At 43.2% G+C, this 27815-nt stretch overlaps 3 protein-coding genes across 5 annotated transcripts in view; all 3 read left to right on the top strand.

Annotated features, from left to right (window-relative positions):
* Window positions 1–27815, top strand: part of LOC110498480 (zinc finger protein 184-like) — a 350017-nt gene that overhangs the window by 139372 nt on the left and 182830 nt on the right. The gene's annotated exons all lie outside the window — the stretch shown is intronic.
* LOC110498492 (gastrula zinc finger protein 5-1) overlaps window positions 1–27815 on the top strand; it is an 89768-nt gene that overhangs the window by 46271 nt on the left and 15682 nt on the right. The window contains exons 1-4 of one of the 2 annotated variants that reach the window (XM_036953726.1): window positions 19326–20121; window positions 20478–20608; window positions 21709–21873; window positions 24612–24773. The exons of the other annotated variant lie outside the window; for it this stretch is intronic. Coding sequence (XP_036809621.1) covers window positions 19836–20121; window positions 20478–20608; window positions 21709–21873; window positions 24612–24773 — 744 coding nt within the window. The 5' untranslated portion in view covers window positions 19326–19835. Of the gene's footprint in view, window positions 1–19325; window positions 20122–20477; window positions 20609–21708; window positions 21874–24611; window positions 24774–27815 lie in introns of those variants that run through there. 2 annotated transcript variants of the gene reach the window in all.
* Window positions 126–12313, top strand: LOC110498477. Of its 2 annotated transcripts, none has more exons than XM_021575111.2 (6): window positions 126–445; window positions 2227–2348; window positions 8057–8215; window positions 9967–10125; window positions 10497–10608; window positions 10829–12313. In XM_021575111.2, exons 1-6 carry the CDS (start codon window positions 163–165, stop codon window positions 11734–11736), a joined length of 1743 nt encoding a protein of 580 aa, XP_021430786.2. In that variant the 5' UTR covers window positions 126–162; the 3' UTR covers window positions 11737–12313. The 2 variants fall into 2 exon arrangements, with proteins under 2 accessions (XP_021430786.2, XP_036809661.1); XM_036953766.1 differs by having other exon boundaries at window positions 9964–10125.

Here is a 27815-nt window from a genome sequence, read left to right as displayed (position 1 = left end):
TAGCGTTTTTATAGTTATCTAGACGTTTATTAACACCCTGAAACTCAAAATATGATTAATTTAACTGCACAGCATCACATACTTACCTCAGGCCGTCTTTAATTCGCGCTGGGAGACTTGGTTGATATATGTTATCTAGGTAACGCTAGCTAGCTGCTAACAATGGCTAACCATATGGTTTTTCACACTCAAATAGCCTCCATCATGGAGGAGCTAGCAAATACAGCCGTGGCAGATATATGTAAACTCGTAGACGACGACTATGCAGTGTTTCGTTTGGAAATAACTCAAAGCCAGAAAGAAAACAGAGGACTGCGGAGGAAACTACAGCTACTGGAACTGAAGGTGGCACGGGAGCGCGCAGAGAGGACAATGCGAGAGCGCGTTCTCGCCAGTCGATCTAGTAGTGTCAACATCCTGGACCGATACAGAGGAATGACAAGAGGTACATTCTACAGAAGGCTGCTGGCCCTGTCGCCCCGTTCCCCTCTGCGCATGTGTTCAGATGTGTTACAGAATTGGGTCTTTGTCAGTTTTTGGATAGTATACCATACTTCCCCTGATTACTTGGCTATCTTGCACATATATATATTTTTAACCAGCCATGTCAATTAAGTGCAAATTATTCTTGCAAAAATATTCTTTACCGAATTTCCAATTGTCATACTCAAAAAAAAATTAAGTGATGCATGGAACATAGTCAATCAATAAATTGTGTATCAACAAGTTATGAGAAGTGTTACCTTACATCCAGGGCCAGATTACTGAATAGGCACTCAAGAGTTCAATTTTCATTTCATCTGACCAGGGCACCGGTTCCAATCCAAGTGCCAATGCCATTTAGCAAACTTACATTTGTTGGTAGTCAGATTAATCAGGCTGCAATACACAATTTATTGGTATATACAGTTTGAAAATAATAGGGATGGGCATTGACATTTTTCGACTGTTGGAGTACTTGCATGCTTTCTTTCTGAGTAAAAATGGAAAAAATATGTGCATTTATCTATATGCCAACAGAGTGCAACAATGCCTAATTTATCAAACCGTTACAAATAAAATCCTAATTGCTAAATTGCCCTGTATATATTCAGTCATTTAAAAAGCAAGCGCCATTTAAGATTCATTTATTGACATCGTAATATCAACTGCTAGTAACTGGATTGTTCACAATCCTCCTCTGATTCAGAATATACCATTTTCATTGTCCTGACATAGCTATTGAAGATGAAAAACGAATATCCCCCCAATTTTTTTTTTTACCTTGGTGCCAAACTGAACCATATACCCACCAGCTCTCTAAAAAGTTGGGTAAACAATACTTTCCTGTCTATATTTTGTCTGCCAGAGTAAGTTTAAATGTATAGTACGTTTTAAATTTAAATTTTACATTTGCAGGCATTAGTTTCAGGCTGTATATCCCAATTCATTGTGTATTACAGCCTTATTAATCAGAATAATTTGTTGGATAACATGAAATAGAGCTCTATGGCCACGCACACCAATGGTGGGTTTGTCTTCGAAATGAGAATGCATGAGCAGAAAATAACCTCACACCTTACTGTAAAATATAGTGGTGGATCTTTGGTCCTGGGGCCCTTTAAGGTCAACCGCATCATGAACTTTACCCAGTTGCAGGTGTAACGGATGTGAAACGGCTAGCTTAGTTAACGGTGGTGCGAGCTAAATAGCCTTTCAATAGGTGACGTCACTTGCTCTGAGACCTTGAAGTTGCTCTGCAAGGGCCGCGGCTTTTGTGGAGCGATGGGTAACGATGCTTCGTGGGTGACTGTTGTTGATGTGTGCAGAGGTTCGCGCCCGGGTATGGGCGAGGGGACGGTCTAAAGTTATACATTGATGCTGTTGACCCGGATCACTGTTTGCTGCGGAAAAGGAGGAGGTCAAAAGTGTAACGCTGCTAGCGGTAGTGCGAGCTAAATAGCGTTTCAGTCGGTGACGTCACTTGCTCTGAGACCTTGAAGTAGTAGTTCCCCTTGCTCTGCAAGGGCAGCGGCCTTTGTGGAGCGATTGGTAACGATGCGTGTCAGTTGTTGATGTGTGCAACAACTGTGGTTCGAGCCCGGCGAGGGGACGGTTTATAAAGTTATACTATTACACAGGCAGTGTATGGGCGAGGGGACTGTTTATAAAGTTATACTGTTACACAAGCAGTGTCAATAGTGTACAATATATTGACAGTACCTCACCACCACCTCTTTCTCTCAGGACTTCTCACTGGAGGCCACAGGAGCTTTGGGAAGCCAGCAGGTCACAACGTGTGGAGAGACCAACCAATCACTGTTGATGAGGGGAGTGGAACCTCGACCCAGCAAGTTATCGTGATAGAGGTTAGTGTAACATGAAAAATGACAGTACATAAAATGTGGCCCATTAATTAATTAAGGCTTGAATGTTAAATGACGAGACAGAGGCATTGATGCGAGTAACCAGTCTTGTTCAGTACATCAGAACACATCCGGGTATCTCAAGCACCCCGGTAAAACACATTTACCAACAGATGGCATCTTACTTTTATAACATCTTCCATTTAATAAAATAGTAACAATTTCCAACATGAACAGTTTAGTATTATTTTTTTTATTTTTTTCCTCAGGTAACAACACATTTTGATATTCTCTTCACTTTTATCTGTCTGTCAACAATCCCTGATGGGAAACCTACAGATTAAGTCTTTTGTCATGCGACCCCTTTGGCCATCAGGGTTCTGAGTAGGTGCTGGCTCAGCAATCCGAAGGTCAACCCTGTTACGGTACTGGAGCCATGTGTGGTGCCACTTTCTGTACACAGGATCCGAGTCTCCAGAGGCCTGTCCGGTCCCCTGGTAGGGGCTTCATTCGCACCGTTTCACCCACCCTGAGCTCAGGTAAGTCTTTTGCTGATTTGTCGTAGATGAACTTGGAGACCTGTCTTCTGTGACGTAGCTTCACCAGCACGTCTGTCACCACACATGGCTCTAGGAGAGTGCTGGCTACTGGCAGAACTGCTTTTAAGCGCTGTGCCATGAGGCGCTGTGCCGGGCTGCTATCCATGCCTTCTGTCGGGGAATTGCGCCACTGCAGGATTGCTTTCCAGGCATCTTTGCCCTCTCGCAGAGCCTTTTTGCAGAGGTTCTTTGCGATTTTTACTGCGGACTCCGCCTTCCCATTAGCCTTTGGGTGTCGTGGTGATGAAGTGACGTGCTCGAATTCCCATCCTGCAGCAAATTTTCGGAACTCAACTCCGGAGAATTGGGGTCCATTGTCTGAAATTACCCTATCTGGCTGGCCATAGCGGGCAAACTGAGCCTTGCAGCGTTTGATCGTTGTCTCTGCTGAGAGGTCGGGGAGGAGGTCGATCTCCCAAAAGTCTGAGTAATGATCGACTACCAGCAGAAAGTCTTTGCCACTGTGCTGGAAGAGATCTAGACTTACTATCTGCCAGGGGCGCATCGGTAGCTCGTGGGACATCATCGTCTCTCTCTGTTGCTCAATGGAATATTCATGCAGATTGTGCATTTACTGACATAGTCTTTGATTTCACTCTGCATTCCTGGCCAATACAGTGTGTCACGTGCTTGTCTGTAACAGGCCTCACCTCCTATGTGACTTGAGTGCACACGTGCTAACATCTCAGGGCGCAGAGACCGGGGAATAACGACTCTCTGACTCTTGAATATTACTCCGTTTTGAACACTGAGCTCCTCTTTGACTGGCCAATATTCTCTGACGGCTAAAGCAGTTTCTTCCCTGCAGTCGGGCCAGCCCATCAGAATCACAGACCTCAATGCCTGGAGTTGCTCGTCCCTGTCTGTGTGCTGTCTGATTTGTATAAGGCGCTGGTCCGTAACATTGAGGTAGTCAGCCTGGTTGATGTGTTCAACATCCACTTGCTCTGTTTGTAAGCTGCACACTGCATGTTGTTCATGCATGGAGCGTGTGTGAGTGCCTGATGCAGTAGCCCTGCTGAGCGTGTCACTTTGACACATTGTAGTATCGCAGTACAGGTGTCTGGGTGACCAGTTGTTTTATTTCCCTCGCCGCTGCGTCATGTTTTGGGGGCCAATGCCAGATGGTGTCCTTGTTCGGTAGGAATTTGGCCAGGTAGGTGACGAAGGACAAGATGTGCCCATGAAAGCGGACCTCTGGCACTTTAAACTGAAACTTTTTTATGCTTAGCCTTAGCTTGATCTGTCTGCATCTGACCATCAGGGCCAGCAGCTTGGCGTCATGGTCACATTCTGCCTCCTCATCACTGTCCCCACAGCCCACTACGAGGATGTCATCTGCTATGGGTTCCACGCCACTGAGTCCCATCAACAGCTCATGCTGTTTCCACTGATACACCTCTGGAGCCACAGAGACACCAAACGGAAGCTTCAACCACCTCTTCCTGCCCCAGGGTGTCCAAAAGGTGGTCATGTAGCTGCCGGGCTCGTCGAGCTTGCACTGCAGGAAGGCATCTCTGGCATCCACGAGTGTGAAGACTCTGGCCTTTGGGAGCTTGTAAAGAACATCCTCCAACGTGGGCATAATGTAATGTGAATGTCGCAGAGCCCGGTTGAGGTGTTTAAGGATCAATGCATATCCGTAGCTTGTCTAGTTTCTTGACGATAACCATATTACTTATCCAGTCTGTAGGCTCGGTGACGGATATGATGTGGCCATCTGCTTCGTATTTGTCAAGCTGAGCCTTCGTAGCTGCTTTCATGGCCACTGGTACATTGCGGGGTGCACACTGGACAGGCTGGATTGCTGCGTCCAACTCAAAGTGGACTTCCCCGGGAACTGACTCAACCGGTGCGTTGAAGACATCATGGTACTTTGCTTAGGAGTGTCTCCTTGCTCAGGGGCCCAGCCTGGACTTTGTCTATAATGTTAAGATCAGCTGGGATGGTGAAGTTAATAAGCCCAAGGCGCTCACATGTAGAAGCTGACAGTAATGGCTGTTGACTAGCCTCAACTATTTCAAACTCAAGGGTGTATTTCTGGCCTTGAAAAAGGTCATGTCTCGTTTTGTTTTGAATTTTCTCAATGGCAATATTAATCTGATCATTCTTGTAGCCCCTCTCCTTGAACTTCCTTTGCGTCTCAGCCATATTTCTGTCGAAATCTGATTGTTTTTTGCAAATTATTTTGATTCGACAGAATTGGCTGTAGGGCAAACAATTTTTCAAGAGAAGTGGGTGACAACTATCAGCCCTCAACAAACTGTTACGATCAGTAGGTTCTTTGCTTAATAAAGGGTTATATTTTGTGCCTACAACCCAGTGCAACGATTTTGATGTTAAGGTAGACATGTTTAAGTTTTTTAGAAATATCCGCTTAAGGGAATACTTTAGCTCCCCTAATTCTGACACTTCTATTGAACCAGTAGGTTGCTCTCCTGCACATACTCCGACTCCTTTTAGAAGCAAGAGTTATTTTATACCTCCAGCCAAACGCAATCACTCGCTCGAGACATATTGCAGACTTGTGGAAAATGATGTTGGAAATCTCCTTAAGAATAATAAACAGGGGTCCAAATCTTTCCATAATTTACCTAAAGATGAAAAACAAGCTTTGCTTGATTTACAATCCGATACGTCAGTCCTTATTCGTCCTGCTGATAAGGGTGGGTCAGTTGTACTCATGGATAGGACAGTTTATGTACATGAGTGTCATAGACAGCTGCTTGACAACACCTTTTACAAGAAACTCAGAAGTGACCCCACTTCCAATTTCAGAACACTATCTTTACTGTCCTAGATTGGTATTTAAGTTCTGGTAGATAACCAAAAAATAACATGATTTCAACACCCTAAAATTGCCACTTTCTACACTTTGCCGAAATTACACAAGAATGTTACACAACCTCCAGGGCGCCCTATTGTAGCGGGCATTGATGCAGTAACGGCCCCTCTATCTACTTTTGTTGACTTTTTTATTAGACCACTAGCAGAACAGCTCCCCTCCTTTATAAAGGACACCAGCAGTATGATCTCTATCATTGAATCTATTGATCCTCTCCCTGAGAATACCTTGTTAGTTACTTTTGATGTTGAGTTGTTATACACAAATATTCCACACGAGGACGGCATTGAAGCTATGGAACATTTTCTTCTGCAACGTGACCCTAATGAATTTCCTTCCAGTGCCTGCATTATAACATTGGCTGAAATAGTACTCACACATAACTATTTCATGTTTCTAAATGATTTCTTTATTCAGACGAAAGGTACTGCTATGGGATCCCCCATGGCTCCTAACTATGCTAATTTGTATGTGGGTTGCATGGAGAAACAGTCTTTTTTCAATCCTCTCAAAAATGTTTTCTTGTCTCACGTCATTATTTGGAAACGGTATATTGATTATATTTTTGTTCTATGGAAGGGTGATGCAAAACAGCTCCAGGCGTTCCATGCTTTTCTTAACTCCTGTTCTGAGCATCTGAGATTTACTATGCAATCTGACACACGTCAAATCAGTTTTTTTGATCTTCTGATCTTGTGTGAAGATAATGTTCTATACAATTTACAGAAAACCTACTGATCGTAACAGTTTGTTGAGGGCTGATAGTTGTCACCCACTTCTCTTGAAAAATAGTTTGCCCTACAGCCAATTCTGTCGAATCAAAATAATTTGCAAAAAACAATCAGATTTCGACAGAAATATGGCTGAGACGCAAAGAAAGTTCAAGGAGAGGGGCTACAAGAATGATCCGATTAATATTGCCATTGAGAAAATTCAAAACAAAACGAAACATGACCTTTTTCAAGGTCAGTCTCGCAAAAACACGCATTCTTGTGTTCTAACTACCCGCTATTCAAAGTGCTCTGAACAAATTAAGGGAATTGTTCACAAACATTGGCACATCCTAAAATGCGATGATCGTCTCGATAATGTGTTTTCGGACCTTCCCTTTGTCGTATTCTCGCGGGGCAGAAATCTCAGAGACCAATTGGTACACTGATTTACCACCCCAAGATATTTCTGAACAACGTCTATTTGCGTCCCTACTGGATGGAAATTACAAATGTAATGGCTGTGCTCAATGCAATGGCACTTATAAATGTACATCCTTCAAACACCCACAAACAGGGAAATCGATCCCAATCAAATGTGTTATTACGTGCTCCACTAAGGCAGTTATTTATCTTATAACTTGTCCTTGTGGTAAAAATTATGTAGGTAAAACAAAGCGCGAATTAAAAGTAAGTATCTCAGAGCATCGTAGCACCATTAGGTGTAAAAACTTTACTTACATGCCTTTTGCACACAATGTATATAGACTCTTTTTTTTCTTCTTTTTTTTCTACTGTGTTATTGACTTGTTAATTGTTTACTCCATGTGTAACTCTGTGTTGTCACACTGCTATGCTTTATCTTGGCCAGGTCGCAGTTGCAAATGAGAACTTGTTCTCAACTAGACTACCTGGTTAAATAAAGGTGAAATAAAAAAATTAAAAATCCAGTTGCGGCCCACTTCTTGGAGGCAGGCCACTCGATTTCGTCTCTGCGTTATATTGGCATCGAACATGTCACCCTCCCTAGGAGAAGGGGTGACCTTGATAATTTATTGTTAAAACGAGAGGCTGCCTGGATCTTTAACTTAAAGACCCTTGCGCCCTTCGGTCTCATCGTAGACTTTGACCTGAAGCCATTCTTGTGATTATTGTGACTTTGCCATTGTAATTGTTTGTAAGCTTGTGTAGTCATATTTGTCTATGATCGTAAGCTATCCATTTGTTGTTTGTATGCTGTTTTTTGTATGACATTTTAATATTTGATAATTAACCAATTATATTAGGCCACTCTTGGCCATGATTACAGACACCTGTGTCTTTTGACGCTACATAAACGAGTCATCCCGCAGTGTTTGTGATTATACCCTGATGAAGACAGCTTGGCTGTTGAAACGTTGGTAATTAAATTTTTGCATCTGAGCTCCTACAGTGTGCGTTTCTTTTTCTTCTAGATCATCCTTATTTATCTACCATAGGGGAGCTTGTGAGACTTCTCTATGACATTGTTATCCAATTCAACTCATGTACCAATAATAACCTCCCTTGTTGTGTCAGTCTGCAGATGTAGAGGCTAGAGGTCCTGAGGTCAAGCAGGAGAGGTCTGAAGGAGAGGACCCACGACACAGAAGAGACATCGAGATTGGGACGCCCCCTGTAGCCACGGAGAACCGCACTGCTACGCCCCAACCCAGGACCTGCCGCAGCATCACGGAGGTCAGTAGAACGCAGAACACTGTCTTCAAGTCAGAGACAGAGACTTTAACACAAAGGCTCTTGCACAAAGGATCTGACCAGAGATCAGACCTAGAGAGACTGGAGCTGGGGCCACTGGACTGTCCTCCTGCTCCCGACTCACAGAGTAACCCGATTCAATCCCATTTCGACCCTGGCAACATGCCCTTGGGTTTAGAGACACAGACTGATCTGTCTAGAGAGGACTGGAACCAGTACAGTAGTAGTGTATAGGATCCAAACAGGGATGAAATCCTTCAGCTGTACCCAGTATGCACTTTACCCAAGCTGGACACCAGAAGAGGCACCAGGTGGTCCACACCGGGGAGAAATCCTACAGCTGCCTCCAGTGTGAGAAGAGGTTCTCTCACCAGGACCAGCTAAAAATATACCTCTAGGTCCACACAGGAGCAGAAAAAACATTCCACTCTATAACATGAACCACGTTTCCATTCTCAGATTTTGTGCAAGTAAAGTCATACCGAGGAAAAAAAAATCATGGCAGCTGTGATGGAAACAGGAAGTTTCGGTACAATTTTCTAAATGCCGACAGAATTTGTTTGTTCGACATGGGATCTTTTTGCGTCTGTAAAATTCATTATGAGAGAATGGGCGGTGGAAACGCCTCTATGCGCAAATGTTGATATAAAAGCCATCATATCGAAGTAAACTTGGAGTCACGCGATGACATGGTGTGTGGTCCTCCCACTACGACTAGGCTCGTTAGTTAGGCTCCCGAGGGTGGCGTAAGTGCACGGTGATCTTGATGCTCATTTTCAAAGAAATATCAAGGCTTGACTTACGTTTGACAAATAAATATTCTTGCTGTTTTCCATAATAATATCATGACGTAGACTAGCCTACCCGTACTGTATATGCGAGCTGTTGGCTAGAGCCCACGTGCCAAGACCAGATTAGGCACATTTTCTATTTAACGCAACAGTTTGTATGACAAAACTATCCGTAGAGTTGAAAATGCGATGGAAACACATTGAACGTAATATTTGTATTCTGTACGTGAGAACGTAAGCGAAAAAGTACATTTCGTGTGCGCTACGTCATCACGCAATGATTTTTTTTATCTGCATCATGTCAGTTTGGTGGAAACACCACTGGTGGGAAAATGTGCACGTTTTCTTTCAAATCTGTCGTCAATTGAATGGATACCGAGCTATAGAAAGTAACCATTCCACTCGATAGCTTCTAACGTTTAGATCAAACCCAGCATCAAAGACTGATGAATGTTCATTGTTGTCAGCAGAAAAAAAAGCCAGATACATTTGGAATAACGAGAGTAACATATTTCAGTGTTGAATATTCCTGGGTAGAATATTGCATCCAGACATTCTGTGAATTTTTTATATATATATATATATGGCTTAAGCCTAAAGTCGGTCACAGTGTTTCCACTGTGTAGGATATATGATGTTTCATTATTTCCATTCAACTACTTTAATTATATATACTGTATATAAGGCATATTCAATGGGGTCCTAAATTATGGAAACTTGATAAAGATGAACAATTTTTTTTGTTTAGTATTTTCCCTGATCTTTATCAAGGGTGCCAATAATTTTGCGGTTACATTTGCATGTACAGGAATTTGTGAAATCGTATGAGACTCAAACATAGTGGGGATGGGTAAACACTCCATATTGAAAGTGTTTATCTGTGTGTACGTACCTGAGGGAATGTATGTCTGTGTAATCTGTATCACCTGTCTCTTCCAGGAGGAGGAGGGTCCAGACGTGCTGCTGGTGAAGGAGGAGGGGTGTGAGGAGGGTCTGGGGAAACCTGAGGGTCCCATGATCACGGAGGACAACCAGACTACACCTCTTGAACCCACAGAGCAACCAGCTGAGCAGCACAGGACCACACACAGTCTCACTGAGGTGAGCTCACTGAACTACTGTCTGAATGGTATTAGGTCAGGGTCCGTATCCACAAAGCCTCTCAGAGTAGGACTGCTGATCTAATATAATTTTATTCATTATGATCTAAAAGGCAAAACTGATCCTAGATCAGCACTCCTACTCTGAGAGGCTTTGTGGATACAGGCCCAGGTCTTGATTCGTTGTCTTAAGTGTGGGACCATGCATTTTGAATGATCAAACCATTAAAGAGTGTCAAGTAATCAAATTGACTAATGCGTTTGCATAGTACTCATAGCTATCCCTCATTGCCCAATCAGAAGATGCTCCATAGCAGGGTGCTCATATCAGATTTCTGGATCCAACATCCTCTCACTCTGTATCTCTTACAGCCAGTAGACATGGAGGATGGGAAGCCTGATCTGCTGCTGGTCAAAGAGGAGACAATAGAAGACGGATCAGAGAGCATTGCTCTGCTCAGTGGACTAAAGATGGGGGAGCAAGGTAAGGGAGAAATACATATAGCCTACATACAGTAATAGATCTTCATTGGGAATAGTGATGCACCTGGCTATTATTTAATTTCTTCATTCATAAAATCAATATAACTTATGTTTAGTTACCGAAAAACACACACATTATAATGTATGAACTTCACCAGGTAATTGACTCAACTCTAGATATGGAGTTTTTTCACTGCCATGTTTGTAGTCTTTTTTTGCAGGTGGTTGGCTGGAGGCTAACAGAGGAGACTGGGCATCCATCTTAGATTTCCAGACCCAGACCGGTGCAGCCAAAGGCCCAGGGGATGATATCACTGAGCAGGACAGGACTAGAGGCAACATAGTGGAGGTCAGTGGATGGGACAGCATCTTCAACTCTGGGCTGGGGAACAACGCTGTTAACCACAACCAGAAACAGACTGTCGAACATAAAACAACAAACAAATTTAGTCTCCATGACAACAGACTGGCTGAGACCAGGGCGAGGCGTAGATTTGGTCTGCAGGGATGGGGAGGTGTCCGTATGCGACGGGAGAGAACAGACATAGACTTGGCTAGTGATGTTCCATCCTGCTCCTATAGTTGTGATTCAGAGAGACTGATGGGGCCTCAGGTTAACCCCCTAACAGGTGCTGCCTTCAGTCTGCCTTCTATAGGATCTATCAACTGGAACATGGACCCTGAGACAACACAGACACTCCCTGGCCTTCATCCTCCTCACAATTTCCTAATGTTAAACCAGAACTCTGACAATGCCTCAACAAGCCCACTGACAAATGACAGTAGTAGAGACGTAATCAGTAAAGGTGGCAGGGCCAAAGAGAAGCGCTTCCCGTGCTCGTTCTGTGGGAAAGCCTTCAGTTTCCCCAAACAAGTGGAGCTCCACCAGAGGATGCACACGGGGGAGAAACCATTCAGCTGCCACCTGTGCCAGGCTAGTTTTTCGGACTCTTCCAACCTGAAGAGACACCAGAGAATGCACACAGGGGAGAAACCGTTCGGCTGCCACCTGTGCCAGGCCAGTTTCTCCCACTCGTTCAACCTGAAAAGGCACCAGAGGGTCCACACAGGAGAGAAATCCAACAGCTTCCCCAGTTTGGGAAGCAGTTCTCCCACCAGCACCAGCTGAAGATGAACCTGAAGGTCCACACGGGAGAGAGACCGTTCGCCTGCACACACTACGGGAAGAGGTTCTCAGAGAGGCGCAACCGCAGAATACACCAGCAGAAAATGCACACGGCCCATGTATAGAGTCTAGTGACATGTAGTAGTACTAGTTTGTTTGTAGTTCTGTTGGTTTTGGGTGTAGTAGGGAACTGGATGAGGTGAACTGAGGAAAGAATGAGTATGATGAGGCAGAGTAGATGATATGGTGATGGTTGGTGTGATGGTGTCTGTAAAAATGCTTAATTGATGGGTCCAACCCTAACTGCTTGTCACTTTAGGTTGATACTGGTATTTTATAGTGAGATAATGAGTGCCTTAATTCACATTTACTTGACATAAAATAGTGAAGATGTGTGTAATGTTGAACCTTTTCCAAAGTATTTAAACATGTATTTTATTAAAGTGAGGTACCAGATTTACATTAAAGGTAAAGTGTTAGTGAAAAGTATCATGTATCATTTTGTGCAATATAAGTACTGTACTTCATGTTATGTGAGTGTATGACCATTTTGTTGAAATTAAATACAAAATTGACTCTGTGCTGATTGACTTGGTTATTTTTGTATCATTGCAAAGACTCCAATAGATCCATATTGTTAGATACTTGAATCGCAGTGTTAGAGAGGCTTGACCGTAGTTAACATTTTATAATGTCATGTTTCTGTGTGTACAGCAAAGCGTTTCTAACATACCCCAACCAAAAACCAGGGATAGATGGCTGTATTTGCGCAAAACTTTGGAACCACAGCATTCAACCACGGTAAGGTGACCCGGAACATGGAGTACAAACAGACCAGCTACAAACTCCGTAAGGCAACCAAAGAAGCAGAAAGTCAGTACAGGGACAAAGTGGAGTTGCAATTCAACGGCTCAGACACAAAAAAGCATGTGGCAGGGACTGTTAACTCTTAAATGGCTGCCAGCCCGGACGGCATCCCAAGGCGTGCGCAGACCAGCCGGCTGGAGTTTTTACTGACATATTCAATCTCTCTATCCTAGTCTGCCATCCCCAAATGCTTCAAGATGTCCACCATTGTTCCTGTACCCAAGCAATCTAAGGTAACTGAACTAAATGTCAATATTGCCCCATAGCACTCACTCCTGTCACCAGGAAGTGCTTAGAGAGGCTAGTCAAGGGTCACATCACCTCCATCTTAGCGTCCCAACAGATCCACAGACGACACAATCACATTCACACTAGAAAAGAACACACTATCCCACCTGAACAAGAGGAATACCGACTATAGCTTAGCTTTCAACACCATAGTTCCCTCAAAGCTCGTTACCTTGGAACTCATCCTTGTGCAACTGGGTCCTGGACTTCCTAAAAGGCTGACCCCAGTTGTTGAGGATAGGCAACAGCACCTTTGCCATGCTGACGTTTAATACAGGGGGCCCCCCAGGGGTGTGTGCTCAGTCCCTTCCTGTACTCCCTGTTCACCCACGACTCCAACACAATCAAGTTTGCCGACGACATGACAGCGGTAGGCCTGATTACCAACAATGACGAGACAGCTTACAGTGAGGAGGTTGGAGCCTTGGCGGAGTGGTGTCAGGACAATAACCTCTCAAAGTCAACAAAACCAAGGAGCTGATTGTGGAGTACAGGAGACAGAAGGGAGAGCACACCCCCCTCCACATAGACTGGGCCACAGTGTTGAGGGTCAAAAGGTTCAAGTTCCTCTGTGTGCACATCACCGAGGACCTGATATGGTCACATCACATCAGCACCATGGTGAAGAAGTTCGGCATTGCCCTTACGACACTCACAAACTTCTACAGATGCATCATTAAGCGCTTTCTGTTGGGCTACATCACCGCCTGGTACAGTAACTGCATCACCCTCAAACGTACGGCTCTTCAGCGAGTGGTGTGATCAGCCAAAAGCACCATCGGGGGCACGCTGCCGGCCCTCCAGGTCATTTACACCACTCTGTGTCGATGGAAGGCCAAGAAGATCATTATGGACCTCAGCCAACGAGCCACGGACTGTTCCCTCTACTACCGTCTGGCAGACGGTACAGGAGCATCAGAGCCGGAACCAACAGGCTCCGGGACGGCTTCTAACATCCGACCATCAGGCTGTTGAACAGCCATCACTGGCTGTCTGCCTGTCCTGCATCGTAGAGACTTTTTTTGCACACATACACCTGCTCACTCACACAAAATACACACACAAGCTCTCTCACACACACGCAGACTCTGCACTCATATACAGTGCCTTGCGAAAGTATTCGGCCCCCTTGAACTTTGCGACCTTTTGCCACATTTCAGGCTTCAAACATAAAGATATAAAACTGTATTTTTTTGTGAAGAATCAACAACAAGTGGGACACAATCATGAAGTGGAACGACATTTATTGGATATTTCAAACTTTTTAACAAATCAAAAACTGAAAAATTGGGCGTGCAAAATTATTCAGCCCCCTTAAGTTAATACTTTGTAGCGCCACCTTTTGCTGCGATTACAGCTCTAAGTCGCTTGGGGTATGTCTCTATCAGTTTTGCACATCGAGAGACTGACATTTTTTCCCATTCCTCCTTGCAAAACAGCTCGAGCTCAGTGAGGTTGGATGGAGAGCATTTGTGAACAGCAGTTTTCAGTTCTTTCCACAGATTCTCGATTGGATTCAGGTCTGGACTTTGACTTGGCCATTCTAACACCTGGATATGTTTATTTTTGAACCATTCCATTGTAGATTTTGCTTTATGTTTTGGATCATTGTCTTGTTGGAAGACAAATCTCCGTCCCAGTCTCAGGTCTTTTGCAGACTCCATCAGGTTTTCTTCCAGAATGGTCCTGTATTTGGCTCCATCCATCTTCCCATCAATTTTAACCATCTTCCCTGTCCCTGCTGAAGAAAAGCAGGCCCAAACCATGATGCTGCCACCACCATGTTTGACAGTGGGGATGGTGTGTTCAGCTGTGTTGCTTTTACGCCAAACATAACGTTTTGCATTGTTGCCAAAAAGTTCAATTTTGGTTTCATCTGACCAGAGCACCTTCTTCCACATGTTTGGTGTGTCTCCCAGGTGGCTTGTGGCAAACTTTAAACTACACTTTTTATGGATATCTTTAAGAAATGGCTTTCTTCTTGCCACTCTTCCATAAAGGCTAGATTTGTGCAATATACGACTGATTGTTGTCCTATGGACAGAGTCTCCCACCTCAGCTGTAGATCTCTGCAGGTCATCCAGAGTGATCATGGGCCTCTTGGCTGCATCTCTGATCAGTCTTCTCCTTGTATGAGCTGAAAGTTTAGAGGGACGGCCAGGTCTTGGTAGATTTGCAGTGGTCTGATACTCCTTCCATTTCAATATTATCGCTTGCACAGTGCTCCTTGGGATGTTTAAAGCTTGGGAAATCTTTTTGTATCCAAATCCGGCTTTAAACTTTGGATCATTCAGAGATCCTCGCTGAACTTCTGGAGAGAGTTTGCTGCACTGAAAGTAAAGGGGCTGAATAATTTTGCACGCTCAACTTTTCAGTTTTTGATTTGTTAAAAAAGTATCCAATAAATGTCGTTCCACTTCATGATTGTGTCCCACTTGTTGTTGATTCTTCACAAAAAAATACAGTTTTATATCTTTATGTTTGAAGCCTGAAATGTGGCAAAAGGTCGCAAATTTCAAGGGGGACGAATACTTTCGCAAGGCACTGTATACGCTCAGACACATGCATACACCCATACTCACAAACACATTCAACACTGCTGTCCCATGCATAGAAACATTGGACACTTCCCTCTTCTTTTTTTATACACACTGTATTTACAGTGGGGCAAAAAAGTATTTAGTCAGCCACCAATTGTGCAAGTTCTCCCACTTAAAAAGATGAGAGAGGCCTGTAATTTTCATCATAGGTACACTTCAACTATGACAGACAAAATGAGAAAAAAAAATCCAGAAAATCACATTGTAGGATTTGTAATGAATTAATTTGCAAATTATGGTGGAAAGTAAGTATTTGGTCAATAACAAAAGTTTATCTCAAAACTTTGTTATATACCCTTTGTTGGCAATGACAGAGGTCAAATGTTTTCTGTAAGTCTTCATAAGGTTTTCACACACTGTTGCTGGTATTTTGGCCCATTCCTCCATGCAGATCTTCTCTAGAGCAGTGATGTTTTGGGGCTGTTGCTGGGCAACACGGACTTTCAACTCCCTCCAAAGATTTTCTATGGGGTTGAGATTTGGAGACTGGCTAGGCCACTCCAGGAACCTTGAAATGTTGCTGGAACCTTCATTGCCCGGGCGGTGTGTTTGGGATCATTGTCATGCTGAAAGACCCAGCCACGTTTCATCTTCAATGCCCTTGCTGATGGAAGGAGGTTTTCACTCAAAATCTCACGATACATGGCCCTATTCATTCTCTCCTTTACACGGATCAGTCGTCCTGGTCCCTTTGCAGAAAAACAGCCCCAAAGCATTATGTTTCCACCCCCATGCTTCACAGTAGGTATGGTGTTCTTTGGATGCAACTCAGCATTCTTTGTCCTCCAAACACGACGATTTGAGTTTTTACCAAAAAGTTATATTTTGGTTTCATCTGACCATATGACATTCTCCCAATCTTCTTCTGGATCATCCAAATGCTCTCTAGCAAACTTCAGACGGGCCTGGACGTGTACTGGCTTAAGCAGGGGGACACGTCTGGCACTGCAGGATTTGAGTCCCTGGCGGCATAGTGTGTTACTGATGGTAGGCTTTGTTACTTTGGTCCCAGCTCTCTGCAGGTCATTCACTAGGTCCCCCCGTGTGGTTCTGGGATTTTTGCTCACCGTTCTTGTGATCATTTTGACCCCACGGGGTGAGATCTTGCGTGGAGCCCCAGATCGAGGGAGATTATCAGTGGTCTTGTATGTCTTCCATTTCCTAATAATTGCTCCCACAGTTGATTTCTTCAAACCAAGCGGCTTACCTATTGCAGATTCAGTCTTCCCAGCCCGGTGCAGGTCTACAATTTTGTTACTGGTGTCCTTTGACAGCTCTTTGGTCTTGGGCATAGTGGAGTTTGGAATGTGACTGTTTGAGGTTGTGGATAGGTGTCTTTTATACTGATAACAAGTTCAAACAGGTGCCATTAATACAGGTAACGAGTGGAGGACAGAGGAGCCTCTGAAAGAAGAAGTTACAGATCTGTGAGAGCCAGAAATCTTGCTTGTTTGTAGGTGACCAAATACTTATTTTCCACCATAATTTGCAAATAAATTCATAAAAAATCCTACAATGTGATTTCCTGGATTTTTTCTTCTCATTTTGTCTGTCATAGTTGAAGTGTACCCATGATGAAAATTACAGGCCTCTCTCATCTTTTTAAGTGGGAGAACTTGCACAATTGGTGGCTGACTAAATACTTTTTTGCCCCACTGTATATACAGTATTCTCGAAATAGCTCATTCTAATACATCTACTGCTGTACATATCATTCATCCTGTGTATATACGCACCACCGATGGCTATTTGGATTATTGATAGTGTTATTTGGATTGATTCGTTCTGTTATTTCTTCATTTGAATTTTTCATTGTTTGACATTGTACTGCACTGTTAGGAGCTGGTAACAAGCATTTAGCTAGTAACTAACATCCAATAAACTGTGTACGCCACCAATAAACTTTGATTTGATCATATAAACCTTTAAATGACGGTGGTAGGCTTGATCACCAATGACAATGAGACAGCCTACAGGGAGGAGGACCTGGCAGTGTGGTGCCAGGACAACAACATCTCCCTCAACAAAGGATCATGGACTACAGGAGAAGGAGAGGTGAGAATGCCCAATCCACAGGGCTTTAGTGGAGCATGTCGAGAGCTTCAAGTTCCTCTGTGTCGACATCACCAAGGACTTAACATCGTCTTCTCACACTAGCACAGTCATGAAGAAGGTGCGACAGTGCCTCTACCCCGTCGGGAGGTTAAAAAGATTTGGCATGGCCCTTCAGATCCTAAAAAAATTATACAGCTGCACCATTGAGAGCGTTTTTACCGGCTGCATCAACGCTTGGTATGGCAACTGCACCACCCTCGATCGCAAGGCACTACAGAGGGTGGTGTAGATGGCCCAGTACATCACTGGTGCCGAGCTCCCTGCCATCCAGGACCTCTATAACAGGCGGTGTCAGAGGAAGCGCCGGAAAATTGTCACAGACTGTTCCTCTGCTATCACACAGCAAGCGGTACTGGAGCGTCAATTCTGGGACCAAAAGGCACCTGAACATCTTCTACCCCCAAATCATAAGACTGCTAAATAGCTAATCAAATGGCTACCCAGACTATTGCATTGACCATTTATTGCACCGACTCTTACACTGACTATGCACACTCGCTGGACGCTACCCACATACACTTACACAAACACTCCATATGCTCACACACATTGCTGCTACTCTGTTTATTATCTATCCTGATTGCCTAGTCACTTTTACCCCTACCTATATGTTCATATTACCTCAACTACACTGAACAAAAATATAAGCACAACAAGCAACAATTTCATAGATTTGACTGAGTTACAGTTCATATAAGTCAGTCAGTCAATTTAAATAAATGAATTAGGCCCTAATCTATGGATTTCACATGACTGGAAAGGGGCACAGCCATGGGTGGGCCTGGGAGGGCATAGGCCCAACCACTTGGGAACAAGGCCCACCCAATCAGAATTATTTTTTCCCCCACAAAAGGGCTTTAATACCGATATAAATACTCCTCAGTTTCATCAGCTGTCCGGGTTGCTGGTCTCAGACGATCCCACAGGTGAAGAAGCCAGGAGTGGAGGTCCTGGGATGGAGTGGTTACACATGGGCTGGCGTTGTTACACTGCGGTTGTGATGCTGGTTGGACGTACTGCCAAATTCTCTAAAACTCAGTTGGAGGAACCTTATGATAGAGAAATTAACATTAAATTCTCTGGCAACAGCTCTGGTGGACCTTCCTGCAGGCAGCATGCCAATTGTATGCTCCTTCAAAACTTGAGACATCTGTGGCATTGTGTTGTGTGACAACACTGCACATTTTAGATTGGTCTTTTGTCTCCAGCACAAGGTGCACCTGTGTAATGATCATGCTGTTTAATCAACTTCTTGATATGCCACACCTGTCAGGTGGATGGATTATCTTGGAAAAGGTAACATGCTCCTAACATGGATGTTAGTGGATATTTTATATGTGCATATGGAACATTTCTGGGATATTTTATTTCAGCTCATGAAACATGGGACCAACATTTTACATGTTGCGTTTATATTTTTTGTTCAGTGTAAATGGAATGAAGTCAGTCATTCTATTCTTCTCTACTCTATTAATATTAACACAGTGGCCTTGTAAGAATACCCATACTAGTATTACATACTTAAACTGCATACTAATTTCAGCGTTTGATATAGTATATTAAACTCATATTTTTGACTCACGTGTTTGACAAGAGCAGATAAAATGACGCCTGTACCAAAATGAACGAATGGCGGGAGTCAACACAATCACGCATATTAGTTGAAACTTTCAGTGTACCAATGCTGCGTTTACATTTTAGTCGGATGTACAGGCGTTCAACGAATCTACAGATCGGAAATTTCGGAGTTTCTAGTTCCGACTGGAATATGAAGGCGGCATATTTTCGAAATTTCACATACTTATAAAACTTATTTTTTTCGCATACTACTACGGGTATTCGGACACGGCTACTGTTCTTTCTAAACAAGTCTGCTCTCAGCTTGAGAGAATGATCATAGGATATGTTATGTGTAATATAATGTAATAAGCATTACCGTGTTTCAAACAACAACGCGCATTCCTTTTCCGTTTAACAAAACCCTTTGAGATACAGTATGACGCCAACCAATGAGATCCTTTCTATTCAGTGTAAACGGAAGTGAACAGTGACCAAGAACGATTTCCCCGTTCGCGTTTTTATTGTTGTTATTTAGACGTTTATTAACACACTGGAACTTAAAATATGACTAATTTACTTGCACAACATCACATACGTACCTAGGGTAGTTTAAATCACGTTGGAGACAGGATTTGGTTGATAGCTAGCTAGCTAGCTGCTAACTAGCTAAAAATGGCTAACGTGAACAGTATGGTTTTTCACACTCAAATAGCCTCCATCATGGAGGTGCTAGCGAATGCAGCCGTGGCAGAGATCTGTAAAGTCGTAGACGACGACTATGCAGTGTTTCGTTTGGAAATAACTCAAAGCCAGAAAGAAAACAGGGCATTGCGGAGGAAACTACAGCTACTAGAATTGAAGGTGTCACGGGAGCGCGCAGAGAGGACATTGCGGGAGCGCGTCCTCGCCATTTCCAGTAGTGTCAAGATCCTCGACCGATACAGAGGAATGACAAGAGGTACATTTTGCAGAAGGCGGAGGCTGCGCGGCATAGCTCAGTGCCTGTCACCCGAATTGAGCCTTGGACAGTTTTTCGATAGCTTAGTAATCAGGGCAATTATTGCATACTATCTTGCACAAAGACATATCATATTTTAACCAGATTCTTAATTTACTGCATTTCCTATTATTAGCTCAATGAAAACAATTAGATGCATAGAACATAATTCAGTCAATCAATAAATTGTATGAAGTGATGAGAAGTGTTACCTTACACCCTTGCCAATTCTAGACCGTGTCAATGGTGTACAATATAGTGTTGAACATTGACAGTAGCTAACCTAACCACCTCTTTCCCCCCAATCACTCTCTCAGGCGAAGGACATCTCACTGGAGGACACAGGAGCTTTGTGAAGCCAACGGGACACAATACATGGAGAGATGACCAACCAATCACTGTTGATGAGGGGAATGGAACCTCATCCCAGCACGTTATCGTGATGGAGGTTAGTGCAATAGTGTTGCATAAAACATTAGTTACTTTAAATGTGGCCTGTTTATTTCAGAAAGGCTCCCCTCATCCTTCATATGATGTGGGAATGCCCTGTAGTTAAATGCTTCTAGGACACAGTTCATTTCGAAGTGCATGAATGTAAATATTGAATGTGTTGCATCTACTATGTTACTTAACGATGATAGCTCCTTGAATCTCTCAATCAATAAGAGATTATTACTGCTGTCAGGCAGTGCTGCTGCTGCAAAAAATAAAGGAAAACACAAAAAAATAAAATGATATATATTTATATGGTGGATTGGAAATGATGCAGACAATTACATTAATGGAAGCCACAATCTATCTGCAACATTAAAGCTAATCTACCACCTTAAATAAATACCTTATTTACATAAGTATTCAGACCCTTTGCTATGACACTCAAAATTGAGATCAGGTGCATCCTGTTTCCATTGATCATCCTTAAGATGTTTCTACAATTTAATTGGAGTCCACCTGTGGTATATTCAATTGATTGGACAGGGTAGCCTAGTGGTTAGAGCGTTCGGCTAGTAACCGGAAGGTTGCAAGTTCAAATCCCCGAGCTGACAAGGTACAAATCTGTCGTTCTGCCCCTGAACAGGCAGTTAACCCACTGTTCCTAGGCCGTCATTGAAAATAAGAATTTGTTCTTAACTGACTTGCCTAGTTAAATAAAGGTAAAAAAAAAAAAAATCTGGAAAGACACACACCTGTCTATATAAGGTCCCATAGACAGTGCACGTCAACCTCTTTGGACCCGTGAAGACGTCTAAATGGGATGGGGGAGTTGGTGGTGCAGGACCACCTCTTTATGTTTCTCTCTTTACACCAATTTTATTATTTACACAATACTGTGTGATCAATATGATAATTTCTCTGTATGTTTTTCTTTGGCAGCCTACGGATGCTGTATGAACTGTGTAAATTGACATTAATATTGTACCCCCCCCCCCTCCAAAAAAAAAGACAAAACATATACAAACTTGGTTTAAAAAAAAAAAGACTTCCCTACAACATTGTTATCCAATTCCACTAATGTACCGTTAATAACCTCCACTCTTCTTGTGTCAGTCTGCAGATGCAGAGGCTGCAGGTCCTGAGGTCAAGCAGGAGAAGACTGAAGGAGAGGAGGAACCATGGCACAGCCGTAACATCCAGACAGGAGCTCCCCCTGTAGCCGCAGAGGACCCCACCACTGCCACAGTGCTACCCATGACCCGACGCAGCATCACGGAGGTCAGTGGAACGCCAAACGCCGTCCTCAAGTCAGAGACAGACACCAAGACTTTAACGGGGCTGGGCTGTCCTGCTCCCCACTCAGAATATTTCCAGTACGGTAACCCGAGGACGGTTCTGTCCCATCAGGACTCAGGTGACACGTTACAGACTGGCAATGATCCGTCCTGTTCATACACAACAGAGATGATAACTGGTGACATGCCTGTGGGCTTAGATACACAGACTAATCCAATGAGAGGGAACTGGAACCAGTACAGTAGTAGTGTATACTCTGGACGGTGCCTAGATAAGAAAGGGGAGGGTCTGGTCGTAGATGAGATGACTGTGAAAGTGGAGGGCGATGTTCCTGTGACATGGAATGCAGACGAGACTCACTTCGGAGAAGGACACTCGCATGGCAGCTCCAGTGACTTCTTAGACTACAGGGACAGCTTGGAGACAAATTTAAATGTCTCGACCCACTCCCCTTTACACCCGGTGTCCATGTCGATGGGGCCTTCCGATTCACAAGGCTGCATCCTTTTAGATCAGGTATTGAACTCAAACAACCAAACGGCCAAGGTGTGGGGAGAGGGAGCAACAACAGGCGGTAAAGAGAAGCAGTTCTTTTGCATGTTCTGTAACAAAGGCTTCAGCTGCCCACAGAAGGTGGAGATCCACCAGAGGGTCCACACAGGGGTGAAACCCTTCAGCTGTACCCAGTGTCATATGCGCTTTGCCCATGCTGGCAACCTGAAGAGGCACCAGCGGTTCCACACAGGGGTAAAACCCTTCAAATGTACCCAGTGTCACATGCGCTTCACCCAGGCTGGTGACCTGAAGAGGCACGAGAGGGTCCACACAGGGGAGAAACCCTACAGCTGCCCCCAGTGTGAGAAGAGGTTCTCCCGTCAGGACCAGCTGAAGATGCACTTGAAGGTCCACACGGGAGAGAAGCCATTTGCCTGTACACACTGTGGGAAGAGGTTCTCAGAGAGGACCTACCTCAGGATGCACCAGCAAAAACACCATTCAACTCTATAACATAGAAAGTAACCATTCCACTCGATAGCTTCTGACATTTAGATCAAACCCTGCATTAAAGACTAAGATGAATGGTCATTGTTGTCAGCAGAAAAGATCCACAGATACATTTGGAATAAAGAGAGTAACAGATTTCAGTGTTGAATATTCCTGGGTACAATTTTGCATCCAGTCATTGTGTGACATACACTGCTCAAAAAAATAAAGGGAACACTAAAACAACACAATGTAACTCCAAGTCAGTCACACTTCTGTGAAATCAAACTGTCCACTTAGGAAGCAACATTGATTGACAATAAATTTCATATGCTGTTGTGCAAATTGAATAGACAACAGGTGGAAATTATAGGCAATTAGCAAGACACCCCCAATAAAGAAGTGGTTCTGCAGGTGGGGACCACAGACCACTTCTCAGTTCCTATTCTTCCTGGCTGATGTTTTGGTCACTTTTGAATGCTGGCGGTGCTTTCACTCTAGTGGTAGCATGAGACGGAGTCTACAAGCCACACAAGTGGCTCAGGTAGTGCAGCTCATCCAGGATGGTACATCAATGCGAGCTGTGGCAAGAAGGTTTGCTGTGTCTGTCAGCGTACTGTCCAGAGCATGGAGGCGCTACCAGGAGACCTCCTAATGCAAGACCTCATGTGGCTGGAGTGTGTCAGCAGTTCCTGCAAGAGGAAGGCATTGATGCTATGGACTGGCCCGCCCGTTCCCCAGACCTGAATCCAATTGAGCACATCTGGGACATCATGTCTCGCTCCATCCACCAACAGTTGCACCACAGACTGTCCAGGAGTTGGCGGATGCTTTAGTCCAGGTCTGGGAGGAGATCCCTCAGGAGACCATCTGCCACCTCATCAGGAGCATGCCCAGGCGTTGTAGGGAGGTCATACAGGAACGTGGAGGCCACACACACTACTGAGCCTCATTTTGACTTGTATTAAGGACATTACATCAAAGTTGGATCAGCCTGTAGTGTGGTTTTCCATTTTAATTTTGAGTGTGACTCCAAATCCAGACCTCCATGGGTTGATAAATTTGATTTCCATTGATAAGTTTTGTGTGATTTTGTTGTCAACACATTCAACTATGTAAAGAATATTTCATTCATTCAGATCTAGGATGTGTTATTTTAGTGTTCCCTTTATTTTTTTGAGCAGTGTATAAGGCATAAAAAAGCCTACAAAAGTCTGTAACATATTGTGGTTGTATTTTGTAGGCTATATGATGTTCACACATTTTCCCAAGACACTTTTAATGAGAAAATTAAAATTATATTCATCAACTTCATGCAGATTTGTAGTTGAGACATGTGTATGTGTGGTTTTCATATGGTGTGTTTAAAACTTGTTTGTTTAATAAACACGAAATGGGACTTTTCATTCTTAGACTTTCATTGAGAGTCTCTTTAGAATACATCACATCTGATCTCACGCTTTACAACCAATATACACTTACTAAATATACCTACACATACCCACACACTAACAAACACCTACCGTACACCTCAAAATAGTTAAGTCAGGCTTATCTGAGATTATAAATCATATTTATGTCCACCATAATGGGTTTAACAACAATGAAGTTATTCTATAACTACAGTATTGGACTCATGTAGTGGGGAAGCGTAAACACTCCATGTTGAAAGTGTGTTTATTATCTGTGTGTACGTACCTGAGGGAGTGTATGTCTGTATCACATGTCTCTTCCAGGAGGAGGGTCCAGAGGTGCTGCTGGTGAAGGAGGATGGTTGTGAGGAGAGTCTGGGGAACCCTGAGGGGAACATGGTCATGGAGGACAACCAGACGACACCTCCTTCTGAACCCACAGAGGAACCAGCTGAACAGCACAGGACCACACACAGTCTCACTGAGGTGAGCCCACTGTGAACTACTGTCTGAATGGTATTAGGTCAGAGCCTGTATCCACAAAGCCTCTCAGAGTAGGAGTGCTGTTCTAGGATCAGTTTAGCCTTTTAGATCATAATAATAACACTATGTGTTTATTTATTTGACAGGTGGGGACCTGGTCCTCGATCAGCACTCAATCATGCCTTGATTAATTTTGCCTTAAATTACATGGGTTTCTATTCTATCTATTTTCTATTGTTCAACTCTACTAATGGCTTTATCACAACAAAATGCTGGGTTATTGCGAATGTCCACACTGTGGTCTTGGCACATGAGCTCCAGCTGGCAGATACAATGCAGGTAGGATTATTATGGATAAGAGTGAGATTCTTTTTATTTTTCAAACGGCAGCCAATCGTCATTTCACCAGAATAAGACCTTTGATATTTAATTGAAAATAGCATCAAGCTCACTGTGCATTTAATTTTTTTTTTAACCTTTAGGCAAGTCAGTTAAGAACAAATTCTTATTTACAACAGTGGGTTAACTGCCTTGTTCAGGGGCAGAGTGACAGATTTGTACCTTGTCAGCTCGATAAACTGCATGCTTTCTCGAGCCGTAGTGAGAATACCAGACAACATATCGTGTTTTTCGTGCCCTCCAAGTTCACTTCGATATGATGGTTATTATATCAATATTTGGGGTTCCACCGCCATTTGTCGCAGAATACATTTTAACGACACAAAAAGGTCCGTCCTTGTCTAGCCTATTTTGTTATGTTGACATTTGGAGAGTTTACCGCCAGATTTGCTGTTTCCATCAGGCCTGTTTTGACATTTATTATCCAATGTACTTTTCTCACATAAAAAGGTTGGATGGAATCCTGGTTACACACAAAGTTGGATGTATTTAAACTGATGTACTTCACTGTGTTCATCAACGCAATAATGACCAAAACATGCTCAAGTCAAGCCCCTCAACTGTTTCTGTTATGCAAAATCCCAGAGCACACAAGCTTATCTATCATCTGTGTTATGGGATCGTTACAAATAGTCCTTGACCTCAAGCTGTTTGCAGAAAATGGCATGAAGGCTTCAGGTCTTGTGATGACTGGGGTGAAATATTAAACATGAACAAATGCAACCCTGTACTTGATATTCCAGACTGACTGGTCTCTCATCTTGCAAGAGATGTAGACTCGGACACTGTCGAAAAAGAGGAATAAATGCAACAAAAAAAAATATATATATATGGTGAAAAGATGAAAACAATACGCTTCCCCATCAAGCCATCATCAGTGTAAATCAGAGGCATCAAACTCATTCCATGGAGGGCCTAGTGCCCTCAAATTCAACTCTGAACCTTGAAGACAGTGCCACTGCACTTTTAATTGATCCCCTCGAATCAGAGACTGATTTAGACCTGGAACATCAGGTGTGTGCAATTAATTATCAGGTTAAACAGAAAACCAGCAGGCTCCAGACCTCGTAGGGTAAGAGCTGAGTACCTCTGGCCTAGTGTATGTTGGTTTTAGTTTTTTCCTTTCAATTAGGTGTGGGGAGTTCTTTACTAATTAGTGACCTTACTTCATCAATCAAGTACAAGGGAGGAGCGAAAACCCGCAGACACTCGGCCCTCCGGTGAATGAGTTTGATTCGTGACTTAAATGATTGGCACACACACCTCTGACTTCGATTTCAAGGATAATTGCATGTGTCACATGATCAAGAAAGAAAATGCATTAAATCAGTACCTTATACAATAGAATGCATGAACTAATACATTGTGTATATAAGCAGACAGAGAAACATAATAAATTATTGCTTTTAGAAATACCATGTGAACCTTTCCTCAGAATAAATAACACAGGGTTGTAGAAAAACAGAATATAGAGTAGGGACCTTGAAAGAAAACACTAGATGAGGGTATCAAGCTCCAGTAAAACTTACAGAAAACACTTCAATAACGATTCTTCGTTCATGCCTGATAGGTGGAGAGTTTTTAGAACATCCACCTGTATTCTGTCTGGAGAACACTCAGTTCAAGATTACCACCCCTATGTGAACAATTTATCTTCTGTACAGAAGGACATGGAGGAGACTGGGTGACCGGCCTTTGAGAAAAGACGTGCTATTGGGGATTTAGGGTCATTTCTCCTTACACCACTCCTGTGTTCTATAATACGTGTTCTGTTTACTGGTTTGGCCCATGTGAGGAACTGCTTCATAGTGTATTGCTTACCAGTGGCAGAGCTACTGAATTCGCACAGTTTAATACAGGAGTCCCTATATGGCGCACACCTACGGCAGGGGTAGAAGCCGGTAACCTCGTTCATTTTCTACTCTATTCTTGTTAACGCAGTCTTCTTTCGAAACAAGTCTTCTCTGAGCTTGAAAGATACTGATCATAGGAGATTTTATGTGTAATGTAATAGGCAGTATCATATATTTTTTTTAAACACTGCACACCTTTTTCATTTAACCACTCCCTTTGTTCTATTACACCAACCAATAAGATCATTTCTCTTAAGTAAAGCAGAGACCAATGGATTAATAAGAACAGTTATAAAAATGGTATGAGTTGAGGAAGGGAAAGACACCTGTATAAGATCCAGGAAAAGGTGGGGGCAGGGAGGTCCTCAGGTCCAGAGAGAAGGGACGAAGATGTAATCACAAGGCTGAGACTCATCAGGCTCAACAGCACTTTGAAATTAGTAGGGAAACATCCAACTGGGAAGTTAAATCACAAGCAGAGGGAGATGGAGACAGTGGAACACATTCTATTTCAGTGACATTGATATGGAAGGGAAAGGGACAGTTTCTGGAATAATGGTATTATGGAGCCACGTTTTATTGAACTGTTAAGAAAACCTTAATGTGATATTGTATTGAATTATATATTTCGTTTACTTAGGGAGAAGGGTTTAATTGGGTAGGGTTAAACTTTAAACCTTCCCTATCTCTGATCCACACTCCAGACGGTGGCGGAAATGCATCATTAAAGTTGGTTGTCAACCGCCATTTGAAAACCACTGAAGAAGAATCGTAAACGGAAGGGAACAGTAAC

This window comes from Oncorhynchus mykiss, chromosome 19, assembly GCF_013265735.2.
Source record: "Oncorhynchus mykiss isolate Arlee chromosome 19, USDA_OmykA_1.1, whole genome shotgun sequence".
Lineage (NCBI taxonomy): Eukaryota > Metazoa > Chordata > Actinopteri > Salmoniformes > Salmonidae > Oncorhynchus > Oncorhynchus mykiss.
Note: the sequence above shows the minus strand (reverse complement) of the source record. Positions and strands in the feature narration are given on the sequence as shown.